Genomic DNA, 17,195 nt, shown 5'->3' with positions numbered 1-17,195 from the left:
CAATATTTACAACACAATTACAACCCATAGATACTCTGGGCAGTTTAAAATAAGAAGCAGTAAATTCAAGAACAATTTGACCCAAGGAAGTGGAGTGAGCAAATTGAAGTTCTAATTCTGCCTTAGGCATGGAAGTTAGCTGTGTGACTGGGGCAGTTAGCTTCTATCAGCCTTAGGGAAAAGGCTATGGCAAACCACTTTGGAAAAGCTTGCCAACAAAACTTCATGGACTTGTCCAACCAATAACCAGGAGTCAATGATGATTCAAAGGCACAAATAAATTTATTTTGGGGTAAATAGCAAATAGAATAATAGCAAACAGAAAAGTACAAAATAGTTATTATTATTTTGTCTAAAAGCATAAACCTCTAGTATATTCTTCAAGAATAAGAGATCATTTGAGTATTTAAATTAGATATATTTAGCCAGATCTCAAGATTTCTCATTTAATTGGACACTGCAGTAAGCAGAAACTGAACTAGACTAGCCTTTGGTCTGTCCAGCAACACCCTTAAACATAAAATTACTCCTTTAGTAATGTCTTTAGTTTATGCAAATTAATAAAGGATTTGTTAACAGTTAAGTGAAGCAATAGGTTAGCTGCCTGATGCAAGACCTGTTTAATGGTGGATAGGAAACAAGGCAGTTATCCAGAGGAAACACACATTTGTCATCTTCTACCTGCCACAAAGTTATATCTTACATGAATAATTTCATTCTTACATCATCAAGAAGTTTGCCTTCCACACGAAGTTCCCACGAGGCTATACGCTCACCACCCTCAGACTCCTCTTTGCCAGGAGTAAAAGTGTTAGAGATGTAAATGCGCAGCTTCCGCTTTTGCTAAAAATTTAGAGGAAAACATGAACTGCAACCAGCAAACAAATCATTATACAAATCCACAAACCAATTTTATGGTTTTGACCTTTTCCCCAAGATAACTTAAAACAGTAAAATCAGTCATTTGTGCATTCAGATTGCCTCTAACAGGGTTTTTAGCTGATACTCTCTCTATCATGCCCTTATACCGTCAAAGGTTTCTTGATTGCCTCTTGGATTTCCATTCTTTTGCGGGCAATTGTCTGGTCCAGCTTGCGTTCAAAGGCCAGCAAGTCCATGTAAGCTTGAGACTCAGGAACTAATTCACGAATCTACAGAAAAAGAATGGATTTTTAGATAATTATCTAGCAAATGTAATCACATTTTCTAGTGCTTTTAAAAGATATATGTAAGATGAATATCAGTTAGTATTATTGTCCAGGATTGTGATCCCCCAATATACAGACAGGGCTTTCCTATTTTTAATGTCTCTGGTAAAAAAAAAGAAGTGTAACTTTGCCCTAATTTAAAAGATTGTTGTCATAGGACAACAAGGCCAGCACTTTGGGCCGGCTTTGGAGAACGAGCTCTTGGGGAGACCACCAGGCAGGCCGGAGGAGCTGGCCTACATTGGCACCGCGTGGGAGAAGATGCCCAGAACGGCTTGCTGGAGTTGCAAGTTCCAGCTGTGCCTCCTGGTGACTCTTCTTGAGACATTTTGAGCATTGATCCCAGTGCCAAGGACTCCGAAGAGCTGCTGTGACTGCCATCCACCCCCTGCAGCAGAACAATGCCAAGACGTGCGCCCCGGCCCTGGACTCGCTAACCAACATCAAGCAGCAGCTAAAATTTCAATGGCAACCAAAACGTTCAAGCTGCTCCTAGTCATTGGCGAGCCTCAGGCGGACGGCTTGCTCAAATGAAGGTGGCTTCAATTTGTTGGGGTGATTACTGGCCCACATTGGCACCATCTTTGCTGAGGTGTTTGCCCACGGTTTCTACACCACCATTTTCCTGAGGACTGTTACTACGTTGCAAAGAATTGCGGGACCAACATCATTGTGGGGGAAAACGACAAACCGCTACAGAAAATCTTGAAGGTGGAGAAACCCTTCCCCTCCAGAAAAGCCCTGCTGGTTTGGGGAGCTAGTACATATGCCTTCCATGCCTTCCCTGCATTAACTGTCTGCTGTGCTTGATATTTATATATTTTTTTTCTTGGGGATGTGTGTGCTTTTATGTATGCATGGTGAGGTATGTGTGATGACAAAAGGCTGGCTCTAGGCATTAGTTAATGTGTCCTTGAGTGAGGGATCCTTTCCGCCACCATTTAAAGGAAACAGCTGTACGATCCCTTCTCAAGAAGCCTTCCCTGGATCCAGATGAATTAAAGAACTTTCGTCCAGTCTCCAACCTACCTTTTCTAGGGAAGGTTGCTGAGAAAGTGGTGGCACTCCAGCTCCTATGGTTATTGGATGAAGCAGATTATCTGGACCCCTTTCAATCTGACTTCCTGACGGAAAGTGCTTTGGTAGCGATGCTGGATGATCTCTGGTGAGACCGAGATCGGGGTCACTCTTCAATCTTGGTGCTACTTGACCTCTCAGTTGCTTTCAATACCATTGACCATGGTATCCTTCTGGGATGACTAAGAGAGTTGGGGCTAGGAGGCATTGTGTTACGGTGGTTCTCCTCCTATCTCTCTGGTTGATCTCAGTCAGTGTTAATAGGGGGACAGAGATCAACCCCTACACCCCTCATTTGTGGGGTACCCCAGGGCTCAGTCATCTCCCCTCTCCTATTTAATATCTACATGAAATCATTGGGTGAGGTCATCCGATGATTCGGAATGAGGTATCAGCAATATGCGGTTGATGCCCACCCCACATCAATTCAGTGAAAAGTGGATGTGATGTGCCGGTGCCTTGAGGCTATGGATCTGGATAGGAGTCAACAGGCTCAGACTTAACCCAGACAAGATTAAGTAGCTGTGGATATTGCCTCCTAAAAACTATGTCAACTGTCCATCCTTGGGGGGGGGGGGAGAGAAATTGTCCCCCTTAGAATGGGTTCAAAATTTGGGTTGTCCTCCTACACTCACAGCTAAAACTAGATCAACATTTGACAGCTGTAGCTAGAAGGACCTTTGCATAAGTTCATCTAGTGCACCAATTGCAACCCTACCTGGATTGAAAGTCACTCCTTACAGTCAATCATGCCTTGCAACCTCATTAGATTATTGCAATGCACTTTGCATGGGGCTACCCTTGAAGAATGCTCAGAGACTACAACTGGTCCAGAAGGGAGTTGCACAAGGTGTTGTGGATGCAAATAGGTACACCCACATTACACCAATCCTCCACAAGCTGCACTGGCTACTTATTGGTCTTGGCACAATTCAAGATGTTGGTCATTACCTTTAAAGCCCTACATGGCTTAGGGCCAGGTTATCTTCAAAACCGCCTTCTGCCACATAACTCCCAGCAACCAGTAAGATCCCACAGAGTTGGTCTCCTCCAGATCCTTTCAGTTAAACAGTGTTGGCTGGCGGGTCTGTGCTGGAGGTCCTTCTCTGTGGCTTCCCCAGATCTCTTAGACCAGTTACCTCCAGAGGTCAGGACTGCTCCCACCCTATTGGCCTTACAAAAAAGCAGTTAAGACCTGGCTTTTCCGGTAGGCCTGGGGCCATTGATCTCGCAGTTGTAATCGGCGAGATCCGGCCATGGGTTTAAAATTGTTTTAATGCTTAAGATGTTTTAAATATTTTATTCTGTTATTACACCACCCAGAATCCTTTAGGAGTTGGGAGGTATATAAATTTTTATATATGTAGATTTTCACGGGTACAGGTATAAAGGTCTTGGCATATTCGGGTTTCTTCCCGTGTAGGATTCAGTGATTTGCTGGCAACGTTTCAACGAGGTCCCGCTCGTCATCTTCAGGCTGGTGCTTCTGTTCTTGTTCTAGGGCGAACATGTATGTATGTATGTATGTATGTATGTATGTATGTATGTATGTATATATATATATAAAGAATCTTTAGTTATAACTAGAAGGTAATTGTGAATATAAGCAGCACAGAAATCTGTTCGTAAATTAAAAGCGATTTAGTAGTTTACTAGGCTAATCAATAGCACACATGCCAGGGCCTCGGAAGTAACTACAATCAACATAGAAAGATCTGTCAAAAGATAAGTAAAATTCCATAATGTTATCTAATTTCTATGAAAGACAATTGCAGCAAATACTCTATTCTAGAAAGACATGAGAGATTGATGGTCTCAAAGTCTGCAATATTTCTCCCTATTAAGATCAAATGTGCTCACTGTCCTGACGTTATCTTTAATGCCAATATACTTTCACAAAATGAGAACTTACCCTCTGTGGCAGGATTTTGTCAGCCATCTTCCGCCTTTTCAATCTACATAAATTAATAATAAATTAATGGTCCTTGTGGAAAATTCTTTTTCATTTCTTTTTACAAATATAATGAATTGACTACAATCTATCTGTCACAGAAAATAATATAATCCCAAATGTTCTCCCCAACATTTAAGTTAGAACAGGGAACTTGTGACCTTCCATATTTTCTGCTGAAATATCTTAGCAGTTTAGTCAATAAGATGATGGCTGCTGTAGCATGTTGTTCAATGAACACCAGGGGGCCTAATGTACCACCTTTGTCTAAATTAAAAATTTCCAGAGTTTTCAGTATCTTACCTCATTTAGGCTTTTTTTAATAAAAAAATTCAATTTACAATAAAAAAAATGAGTATACAATTTTGATTATTTTGTTTTTTATTAAACATAAATTGCTTCTTTTAAAACAAAAAGTTTAGATGAAAATATTATTTAACATTGTGACATAAATAAAACAAATTTAATGTAAAGATACTGAGTTGCTGCATTTTATTTACAAATTGGGAAATTCAAAGTTTGAAAGACAGATGTGAATAATATAGATTTCTTTAACATATAACACAAACACTAGCAATATAAAATAATCAAACCACTGTCTTAGGACTTTAAAAGGGCTGATTTTAATAAACTCAGAGACAGTCTACCATGTTTCCTTGAAAATAAGATAGGGCCTTGTATAGAAACATAGAAACATAGAAACATAGAAGACTGACGGCAGAAAAAGACCCCATGGTCCATCTAGTCTGCCCTTTTACTATTTCCTGTATTTTATCTTACAATGGATATATGTTTATCCCAGGCATGTTTAAATTCGGTTACTGTGGATTTACCAACCACGTCTGCTGGAAGTTTGTTCCAAGGATCTACTACTCTTTCAGTAAAATAATACTTTCTCATGTTGCCTTTGATCTTTCCCCCAACTAACTTCAGATTGTGTCCCCTTGTTCTTGTGTTCACTTTCCTGTTAAAAACACTTCCCTCCTGAACCCTATTTAACCCTTTAACATATTTAAACGTTTCAATCATGTCCCCCCTTTTCCTTCTGTCTTCCAGACTATACAGATTGAGTTCATTAAGTCTTTCCTGATACGTTTTATACTTCAGACCTTCCAACATTCTTGTAGCCCGTCTTTGGACCCGTTCAATTTTGTCAATATCTTTTTGTAGGTGAGGTCTCCAGAACTGAACACAGTACTCCAAATGTGGTCTCACCAGCACTCTATATAAGGGGATCACAATCTCCCTCTTCCTGCTTGTTATACCTCTAGCTATGCAGCCAAGCATCCTACTTGCCTTTCCTACCGCCCGACCACACTGCTCACCCATTTTGAGACTGTCAGAAATCACTACCCCTAAATCCTTCTCTTCTGAAGTTTTTGCTAACACAGAACTGCCAATGCAATACTCAGATTTAGGATTCCTTTTCCCCAAGTGCATTATTTTACATTTGGAAACATTAAACTGCAGTTTCCATTGCTTTGACCATTTATCTAGTAACGCTAAATCATTTACCATATTACAGACCCCTCCAGGAATATCAACCCTATTGCACACTTTAGAGTCATCGGCAAATAGGCAAACCTTCCCTACCAAACCTTCCCCTATGTCACTCACAAACATATTAAAAAGAATAGGACCCAGAACAGACCCTTGTGGCACACCGCTTGTAACCTGTCTCTGCTCAGAATACTCGCCATTAACAATAACTCTCTGATGTCTATGCTTCAGCCAGCTTGAAATCCACTGAACTATCCAGGGATTAAGTCCAATCTTCACTAATTTATCTATCAGCTCTTTATGTGGAACCGTATCAAAGGCTTTGCTGAAGTCCAGATAGGCAATATCCAGTATTTTTTTGAACCCCAAAATAAGATAGGGCCTTATATTTTTTTGAACCCCTTATTATCGGGGGTGGGTGGGGTGTGTGTGAGTTATTTTGGGAGTGCAGTAGGCGGCAAGCTTGGGACTAGATGTCACACTGTTGCCGCCTCCACTCTCTGCAGGAGTGCAAGGTCAGGTACCAGTGCCTGGAGACTCAGCGAGCTGAGATGGTCAGCCAGTTCCAGGCCATGATACAGTCCCACTAAAATAGGACCCTCCGGCTCTGCCAACAGCGGTGCTTCCAGACCCCAAGTCAGAATTTCTCCCCCCACCCTCTGACCTACACAAAATATCCCCAAAGGGGGAAACTCTGCAACAACACAAGCTTTTATTGAACATATCTGTCCCAGAGGCCGTAGTCTGAGGATCCCTAATTTATTGTAATATATACAAAATGCAAAAAAAAAAATTCTGGACCACCAAAATTTTCTCAGGGACCATCTGTGGTCCAGCTGGTGACTGTTGCTCTAGTGGGACCTAGGACCTTTTCATAACCTTTCCATATTCTTTCCTATGAGATTGAGCAGGCTCCCATTCACTTAATCTTCTAAAAAGGCATAGATTATTTTTTCTTGCCTCAATCCCTGGTCAGAGCTAGAAGATAGGAGTAATAGTTGCACCAATGGTGACGGGTTGTAGTGCCAGGTTTTTTTAATTCTGCCTTCATTACTTGTTTTCCCTCTTTTTATGATCTTTGATTTTACATATGTGTTGTCAGCCATCCAGAATTGTAGCTCTAAGTCAGAAAGCCATTCAAACCATTTCAATAAATGTGTCTGTGTGTACTTCTTTTTCTTAACCTCAATTTTAACATAAATGTAACAATATTCATATATAGTATTTCTACAGAAGAATGTTCATATATTTGGCAATTACCATAACAATAAAACCCCAAATTAATGGACCCTCCAGGGTGACAAGTGAGGATCAATTTGAAGGTAGAAGAGAGAAAAATATAAATGGAGTGTAGGGAAAAGGAGCTAATCATTATTTTTTTTCCCCCGTGCATGTTAGAAATGGTATCCAAACAGTCCAAGCTGGATGCTGCAAAATACAGGGAATGGCAGGGGATTAAGAGAACACTAGGTGCAGAATCTGAAAGCATAAGCCAAGTGTGATTAGTCAGAATGTAGCCTTGCAACTTGGAGGAGCAGGAAAGCATATGTGCTCTCAAAGGAGAGATGGAAAGGGGCAGCTTGAGGGTCTCTTCTTCCTCTGTATTCCAGCAAAAGAAGGCAGATAGCAATGAAGGACTCAAAACGTTTTTGTCTTCTCCCTAGAAAGGCTGGGAGCATTTGAGTGGAGTCACTGTGATTCTCCTTCAGCAATTACAGATGTATCCTCTAATTTTTCTGGTCTGCTACAAAAATGTAATAGAAATGTAATAAAAAATGCAAACCTAATCCTACGTAGCTTCTGCTCTGGCAATCTCACACTACTTACCAGAGCTTACAAAACTTTCGCCTGACCGATCCTCGAATACAGCTCATCTGTTTGGAACCCATATCGCATCTCAGACATTAACACCCTTGAAAATGTCCAAAGATACTTCACCAGAAGAGCCCTTCATTCCTCCACTCGAAACAGAATACCCTACGAGACTAGACTTTCAATCCTGGGCCTAGAAAGCTTAGAACTAAGACGCCTTAAACAAGATCTAACTATTGCCCACAAGATCATATGCTGCAACGTCCTGCCTGTCGGCGACTACTTCAGCTTCAACCACAGCAACACAAGAGCATACAACAGATTTAAACTTAATATTAATATGACTTCAGTAACCGAGTTGTTGAAGCATGGAACTCATTACCGGACTCCATAGTGTTATCCCCAAACCCCCAACACTTTACCCTTAGATTATCCATGGTTGACCTATCCAGATTCCTAAGAGGTCAGTAACGGGCAAGTACAAGTGCACTAGAGTGCCTTCAGTCCCCTGTCCTATTGCTCTCCTATATCTCCTATACCTTTCTTCTATTCCTATATCTCTTCTTCTATTCTTTCATTGATATGTTCTATTACTATATCTTCTTTCCTATTATTTCTTAGATATATTTTACTATGAGTATATCCTCTATAACCTTCATCATGTATTTTACTATGTGTATACCCACTAAAACCCTCATTGTGTATTGGACAAAATCAATAAATAAAATAAATAAATTTAGAACAGTTCAATAATGGGGGAGGGGGAACCCTTAGATTTCTTTTTCTGAAATATAAAAAAACCTCAAAACATTTAAGTTCTAAATCATCTCAGGCAGAGAGGACATTCAAATAGTTCCCCTACCGGTTCTGTGGGTGTGGCTTGGTGGGTGTAGCTTTGGTGGAGGGTTATGTGACTGGGTAGGCATGGCCAACTTGGTATCACTCACGACAAGGTGAGGGGGCACCATCCCACCAAGCCACACTCACAGAAAAGTTCAGCCAAATCTTCTAGCATACAACCTGGCTGCTTATCGCCTCCTTCTTATGTTATCTCTGTGTTTATGAGCTAAGAAGAAGAGAAGAAGTGAGTGAAAGGAATGGGGAGGGGCTAGTCAGTGGTACGATTTACCGGTTCTCCGAACTGCGCATAATCGCCACCACTAGTTCTATAGACCCTGTCCGAACCTACTAAATTCATCCCTAATCTGAGGACACTTTAAATAATGTATTTACTTAAATACAATCACAGATGATATGAGGTATTATGTACAATAAATTTAGATACATATATTTTATGTATCCAGGGATTCAAAGAGAAGACTAAACATTGACACTAATCAGATAAAGGAGGAAAGCAAGTTGTTGTGTAAGTCCAATTCTGAATAATAATGAGATGTTATAAATCAAATGATTTAATATTGATATTATAATATAATTTAAGGCATAGCATATATTTTTCTGGAATAATAACAGCTAAAGGAAAGGGACAAAAATAACACACTTTAGAGCTATAAATGAAATTCTGCCAAAAACAGATCAATGTCATCTCAGACTTAATCAAAAAGGAAAAAATAACTTAAATTGAATAATGGTGTTCAATCTCTGAAAATGAGAAATAGTAAGCCAATAGTTTTCTGATTTACACCTTTATTTTCTCTCTGCAGGATTTGGCCTCTGAAATCTCAAAGCCAGATGTTTACAGTTGTTCAGTTCTCTATATAACATCTCCTTTGGATCAAGCTGGAGAAGAATTGCCAAGAAACTGAATGTCATTTGCAAACCATTTGCTTTTAAAAACAGCTGGTAAAATGAGGCCAGAGTCTGTTGATGGGCCAGAAATATTTTTGAGAAAAGAACAGCCTACAATTGAATTCAGTAAAAATATGTTATATAGTTAAAATAAGAAATAAATTTGAAAGTAGGAAATGAAGGAGGTAGAATATCTATATTAAAATGAAGTGGGAAAAATTAGTTACAAATTCAATTTAATACCGTATAAAACACACTAAATATGTGATTTATAAATCCTAACGTGAAGTTAAAAGTACTTCAATATTGTTCGATTTGGCATGATCAAACAAATGTTCCCAATTCTTCTAACTAATGGTTGTGTATGACATACTTGTACAGTATATGCATATGAAGATACCTACAGTACAGGAACAAAACAAAAATATGCATTTATATTAATAATTTTTCATTAAAGTAAACTGCTTACAGATCATCCTTGACTTACAACAGTTTATTTAGTGACCATTCAAAGTTACAATAGCACTAATAAAAGTGACTTATGATTGTTTTTCATACTTATAACTATTGCAACATCCCATGGTCACCTGATCAAAATTCAGATGCTTGCTAATTGATTCATATTTATGATGGTTGCACTGTCCTGGAGTCATGTGATTACCATTTCCAAATTTGTAACAAGCTAAAGTCAATGGGGAAGCCAGATTCACTTAACTACTCATTTAAACTATGGCAAGAAAGGTTGTAAAATGGGGGGAAATTCACTTAGCTTAGTTTAGCAACAGGAAATGTGGGCTCAATTGTGATTATAAGTTGAGAGCTCTCAGTATAAAATTAAGTTTCTCATTATAAAATGAATGTATTTTCATCTGAATTATCCCAACCATTTTCTCACACCCATACATAAGTATTCCGTTCCTCTGGGGGGATGGAAACCTAGAACAATGGAATTAAGAAAAAGAGTCATCTCACTTAATAGGAAAAGAAATTGGGGGGGGGGGGGGGAGAGACTTGGTGGAGATGAGATAAGGACAGTAGGTAATTAAGGAAAATTTGCTCTCTACTGGTCACATAGATTGAATAAAAGGAATTGAAGTTGCAACTGATATACTGATCAAGGGAATAGTCACTTAGCGGCAGTTGCATTGCTCAAGAAACACCTCCAGCTTTTCACTCTTAAAAAAAGTGTTAATATTTATTATTTTATTTATTTATAAGCTGCAAGCAAACTATTGGCTGGGGAAGGCTGCACTACCCACTTACCTGGGAGTAAGTCACACTGAACTCAGTGGAGCCTGGCAGGCATGGGCTACCGTGGTTAGGGCCCTCTTTTGACATGGGGGCCAGGCCAGCTTATTCAAGAGGATGTTTTAGGGTTGCCGGCCTGGCCCATAAGCACCACCTCTGCCGGGCACTCACATGTGGAAGGAGGCTTTAGGATGCTGTTCGAAGCTTTTGCCCAGCTGAAGTGGATGCTCCTCCTTGTCCAGCAGCAGGTTTGCCACGCCATTCATGGCTACTGCAGCGCTTGCTGACAACAAGAAGAACCCATACAGCTGCCCCATCCCACTTGGCTGCCTTCTCTTATGGGGTCGGAGCAACACACAACTGGGAAAACACTCCCTATCCGGGGGAATCAACTAAGAGGAACCACACATGTTCCCCAAGGTCACACATGCCCATCTAGTGAGCCCATTCCACTTTTGTAAGTCAAACAAACAAACATTTGAGAAGCACTGCTGTAGATGGACCAAATCCTTGAGTAGTAGATCTATGTATCCTTCTACAGAAATATTCCTCAAAGGTGGGAGGGGGGCAGGAGGGTCAACTCAATCACTATAAATAAATAAGACTAGTGGTGTTATATTCAGAAATGGTCAATGTGACATATTATCAGTCATTAAACAAATTGAAAACTAAACCCTTCATACCAGGCATCCACCTATATTTGACCAAGTCTACTTTACTGCATTTTATGAAGAAGAGTTGGGGTTTTTTTATATATAGTAGTCAGAAAGGGAAATAAAACTAGGGAAATGCACAAATTACTATCCATACATGGTGCCATATTAAAGGTGGTAGTCCTCTATTTACAACCAGTTGCTTATAACTGACAATTCCCCCACAAAAAGCTACTTGTGACTCAGTTTCAAAGTTACAGATGCTGCTGCACCTCACAGTCCTATGCCAAAAATTTTATTGTAAGATTTGCCTTTATAATTAACCATAAGGATGCTGCAGGCTCCAATGCATTGTAACTCAAGGACTATCTGTCCATTATATCAAGTAACTGGAGAAGATTAGAGCTAAGGCATCGAGGCAATGCAAATTAAGTCAGCACACATTTTACTGACAAAATCTAAAAGAACTACTAGAAGGAAGATCCTTTTGTCCTGAAGAATCAATATGAGCTCTGGATTAATGGCAAAGAGCTTCCAAATACCATTTATAGTGCTAAGTATCCATCTCCTGCTTTGTAATATCTCAGAAGCAAGGGTGAGTTTCTTCTGGTACGGACCAGTGTGCCTGAACCAGTAACAACCTGCTAGTGACATCATGAGAAAAAGAGAAAGAGGAAGAAAGTGAGACACAAGAAAGAAAAAGAGATAAAGGGAAAGAGAAAGAGAGAGGAAGGAAGGAAGGAAAGAAGGAAAGAGGGAAGAGTAGAGAGAGAAAGAGAAAGGAAGAAGAGGAAGGAAGCACCACAAATCCTGCCACTAGACATGAATTCAGAAGACACTTTGAAACTTAGTCCTAGATGTGCGCAGCAGGAAACCTTACATTGTCTGGATTATTTTGGTACCTACAACAGAGGGAAAAATTGCCCGAAAGGAGAAGGAGTTTAATAGGACAAGGCTACCATGCAGAGGAAGGCAGAGATAATCCTTGATTTATGACTACAATTGAGCCCAAAATTTTAGTTGTTAAGCAAGAGCCCTGTTAAGTGAGTTTCACCACATTTTACTCAATCCATGACATTTCCTGGTTGTAACAACCATGTGCAAGCTAGGGAAGAACATCTGAAGACATGTGTAATGTTCTAATGTACAGAAGGTATGGTTAAATATGTGGCAGAAAGTGGACACTGGGTGTGATTTTCCAAATACAGTAAATGAGATTGAATGTGTAGCTTAAGAAGAGCTCTCTCTCTCTCTGCGTGTGTGTACATATACTTACAGTGTATATAGTAGATAATGCATGGGGGGGTTGTGTGTAATATGTATGTACACATACGGCATATATACATGGGATTAAATAATATATTTTGGATGTTCAATAGTAGTAAATAAACAAGGAAATTGTATCTCTTGATGTGAGTGATGTCAAGTTAGCAATGCCCACCCAGTCACATGACCACTCAGCAACATCCACTCGGTCACATGCCTGCAAAGCCACTCCCCACCCAGTCACATGACTGCCAAACTACTCCTACCCAGCCACATGACCACAAAGTCACATCACCATCACATGGTCAGCAAGCCACCACCATCACGCCCAGAAAATAAGCCACACCGAGAGAGTGATAGTAAAAAAAAATAGGACCCATCCCTGCTCAAAAGTATATTACTGATTACTACGAGAAACAAGATGTTGATCTAGCCTAATAGAGCTATTCCAATGTCCTAAAAGACAGAGAAGCTTCATATAAGCATTACAAAAGGATTGCATTCATCAGGCAAGCAGCCCCTCCCAAGCAGACAGTACTGCTGCTTGCCTGATGAATGCTATTTGCAGCTCCACCCATTTCCTTGTTTTCGACAATATTTTCTATTCTTCTCAGTAAATGCATTTAAGTAGTGTACTAAGCAAGCCAAACAAATTTTATTTTTGATCAATTAAGACCAGTTAGGTACTGCAATTTAGTTGGGCAATTCTTTCATGTTACTGGAGGGGATGGGCTGTTTTAGGGAAGTGGATCGTTTTAAGTTTTGTTAAGGATTCAACAGAAAACAATCAGATCTTTGAATCAAAGAAGGCAACATGAGGATCATATTAATACTCCGAATCATTCCATTTCCACTAACTTAAGAGGTTGAGAAAGCCTGGTAAGTATTTTTGATTCTGGCTAACTGAAAACAGAACGTGAATGGATTCAATCTCTTTTTTGGCTTACCACAACAACAAGATCTCCAACAGTCCCTCCCTGTTGTGCTGGGAATTTGAAGCTAAACAAAGCATCCTGACAAAAGTTATGCTTCCAAAGAGACAAATAATTTTCATAAAATGCCATAGAACAATTCTAAATTTTGTGGCATATCTTAACTAAATGAGTTATCATAATAAAACAAACAAATAAATGCAGTCTCTTGATAATTTAAAAAAATCATTAAAAGTCTAGTTCTTATTGCAATGGCAAATCTAAGTGGGCTACTTTACCTTCAGGCAACAGGTGAATATTCCTTCACACATACAATGTAATACTCTCCGTTTTAAAACTTAAACAGAAAGACAGGAAATAGTAGGCTTGAAATTGACAGCTGTAGTTTTAAATTGTAGAAATTTTAATATGGCAGCTATGCTCAGAAATGCTGAAAATACTAGTCAATTCAAAAGGTAAATGATTCTTATTGCTTTATTGAAATACAGTGATACCTCATCTTACGAATGCCCCTTCATACGAACTTTTTGTGATACGAACCCGGGGTTTACAATTTGTTTGACTTGTCATAAGAACCATTTTCATTTTACGAATTCGAGCCCGGGTGCGTGCGCTCTCTTACTGCCGCAGGGATTCCCCTGCCTTATTTTCCCATTTGATTACAGCCCCCGCCAGGATTCCGTGAGCTGTGCCTGAACCTGAAGCCCGCTTAGGAGCCACTGCCTGCTCGGAGGAGGAGAAGCCGCAGCTGCCACCGCCACTGCAGCCAACGCTGCGGGAGGAGCCGACCGGGTTCCGAAGTTTGCAAAAGTTTCTGTGCCTCCTCTGTGGCTGTGAGGCTCGGCAGGGAAGGAAGACATGTTCGGGCACCGGAGTCTGGGCCCCCTTGCCCACCTACGCCGCCCTCATGCACCTGGTCTCCCGCCGCTGCCCCACACCCACCTGATCCGCCCCTCTCTCCGACTTTCTCCTTCTCCGCCTGCCACCTTGGGGCACGGCTCCTCCTGCAGCAATGGCTGCAGTGGCTCCTCCCACAGCAATGGCTGCAGCAGCGGTGGCGGCTGCGGCTTCTCCTCCTCCTCCTTTTCCGGCCACTAGTGAGAATCTTGGTGGGCAGCTTCAAGTGGCCCTCTCGCAGCCCATTCGCTGACAACACTCCCAGCGAAGGGGCTGCGAGAGGGGCGGGGCGGGCGTTCCTGAAGCGCTCGGCGAAAGTGCTCCCAGCGAAGCGGCTGCGAAAGCGCTTTCTCCGAGCGCTTCAGCAATGCCCGCCCCGCCCCTTTCACAGCCCTTTCGTTGGGAGCGATTTCGTCCAGGGCTGTCAGCTGCACAATCACAAAAGAAATGGCAGTACTAGTAAAAAAGGTAGATTTAAGAGAATTTAGAGAAATAAAAGTAGCAGCATTGGAAAGCGCTCAAGCAGTAATTGTATTGGGTTGGAAAGAAGCAGCAAAATGGACGATACAGAATTGGTATCGGTACATGGTGGACCTCATTCACTTTGAAATTATGGACGTAAGGATGAACATGTACAATAAAAATAAATTGAAGAAACTGATGGATCGATGGGATATGTTGAGAGGTTATATGACAAGAAGTATTTGTGATCTAGCCATAAAGAATAAATTAGAATCACTCTTTGATATGTAAATAAAATGCAGATCCAGGCTTAGAAGAATGTTAAAGATGTTTGTACAGACCCTCCAATTGGTAGTGGGGTATGTATGTTGTTAGGTGGTGGGTGCACCTTCACAGGGCACTTTTTTATGTTGTATGATGTGCAGTCTGTGTGTGTAACATTTAAAAAACCAATAATTTTTGTTTTTTTAAAAAGTATATCACTGGGGATCATTTTCATTTGACCCTGACTTCCATCTTCCTGCAGGCTTCCCTTTTTATGTGGGGGAAGATTGCAAATTGCCATCCTGCCATATAGGACACAGCAACAATCCGAAATCTGGGCCAGTTGCTGAGCACCCAGATCACAATCAGTGACAGCCGGAACTTTGAGGATAGTCATAAATAATTGTTCAATGTCCTAAGTTTAAACACTAATTCAGGATCACCTGAACAACAAACATTCAACCTATTTCACCTAAGTTCTTACCCTCGCCTTTGTGTAAGTGCTGGAGGTGGTTGTGCCTGAGGAACAAGTAGACGCTTTCGGAAAGGATCCATCAAGGATGGTGGCATTCCAGGTCTCATTGAAGTGGGTGTACCATACGGAGGGCCTGAAGGGGATCCTACTTGTAATCCTGCCATAGGCATCCTTCCACCAGGCAGCATTCCAGGGCGCTGGTGGGAAGGAAAAAAACAAACAGGCATTTTAGAAAATTTGGTCATGCAGCTATCAAGAATTCATTGGAAGCTTAAAATTCAAATTGTCAGACAAAGTTTGATAAAAGTATGGAATGCTATAAAGTGAATAGTAAGCTCAAGAATTTCATCCTGGCTTGTCCATCAAATGCTTTTCATGCTGGAGAGAATTAAAGCAAGAAAAACAAAGTTACATATGCATATTAAAAACACAGAAAGGGTTTTTAATACTCAGTAAAGGCTGAAATCTGCAAGCCCAAGAATTAGAAACACTCATATAACAGCAGTACAATATGCACATATCTCTTACTTAGGAGGCATAACAAAGACAATAACTGTATGACAAAATGGAAGTAAAATTTCCAAGAAACAATTACACTGCAACAATGAAAGTAACTATGGCTAAATCTACATTATCAAGTTGTAACTTAAGGAAAATTAAGTTGAAGTTGTTTACCATCTATATTGGTAAACATTACATATTCTTCTTCTCCTTTATCATAATCATCATTATTCTAACCATTGTCTATTCATTGCATTTTTCCAACCAATATGGTCTTGAGCTTTCTTTTGCCAATTGGACCCACAATACTTGCTTGTTTTAGGTCTCTTTTGTGGATGCTTTTTATCAAATGGAATCCATTCTATACTTGTCTTAGTCCACTTATCAGTTCTTGCTATGTGACTATCCCATTTCCATTTCAATTATTTTACTCTCTTGATGATATGGTATACTTTTGATTGTTCTCTAATCCGTGTGTAGGTCTTTTTATCCTTTCTTGTAATGCAAGGCATGCGTCTTTCTATGGTTCTTTGTGCCACTTATAGTTTTTGTGACAATTGTGAGGATACTGCCCATGTTTCGCTGGTATATGTTAGAACATGTAGCACACAATGATTGAAAACTTTTCTCTTCAGGCATAGGAGAAAGTTGTTTGAATGGTTATTATACATTATATATTAGATAATAAGCAACTTCATCAATAATATCTCCGATATACAAACTGTATTACTACTGTTATTATTTCAGTTTCCCCATCATATAAACACATATAAATACAAACAAACATACATATACACTCTCCAGATGGTGAATGTTCAGTACCAGTACACCATTTCCTATTTTCCACAACAAAGAGTTATGATTGGGGTGAGAGTGATTAGCTCCAAATCACTCTGTTGGTTTCTGTATCTAAAAAACCCTAGAACTGTCTTTCTGACAGTTTCCAAGAACTTTCTAAGCCAAGGACTTAGAACTTTCTAAGCCAATATGAACTTTCTAAGCCAATATCTTACTCACTACAGCAAGCCAACTCTCTGATTCCAAGACAATTCCAAGATGTAGTTCTAAGACTTACTACATATGATGGACATGTAAAAAAATGCAAAAACGTTTGAAAGACATACTGCATTTTTCAGAATATAAGACGCACCTTTTTCCTCCCTAAAAGAGACTGATAATTTGAGTGAGTGTTATACTCCA

General features: G+C 40.1%; 1 protein-coding gene across 1 annotated transcript in view; it reads right to left on the bottom strand.

Moving 5' to 3' along the window:
• SMARCD2 (SWI/SNF related BAF chromatin remodeling complex subunit D2) overlaps window positions 1-17,195 on the bottom strand; it is a 51,874-nt gene that overhangs the window by 15,943 nt on the left and 18,736 nt on the right. The window contains exons 2-5 of the mRNA XM_070766971.1: window positions 15,504-15,691; window positions 4,198-4,240; window positions 1,029-1,151; window positions 724-843 (exon numbers count right to left, since the gene is read on the bottom strand). Of these exons, the coding sequence (XP_070623072.1) occupies window positions 724-843; window positions 1,029-1,151; window positions 4,198-4,240; window positions 15,504-15,691 (474 nt within the window). The remainder of the gene's footprint in view (window positions 1-723; window positions 844-1,028; window positions 1,152-4,197; window positions 4,241-15,503; window positions 15,692-17,195) is intronic.

Source organism: Erythrolamprus reginae, chromosome Z (genome assembly GCF_031021105.1).
Source record: "Erythrolamprus reginae isolate rEryReg1 chromosome Z, rEryReg1.hap1, whole genome shotgun sequence".
In the NCBI taxonomy this organism is placed as follows: domain Eukaryota; kingdom Metazoa; phylum Chordata; class Lepidosauria; order Squamata; family Dipsadidae; genus Erythrolamprus; species Erythrolamprus reginae.
The sequence above is the reverse complement of the archived record's forward strand: the minus strand, read 5'-3'. Positions and strand labels throughout refer to the sequence as shown.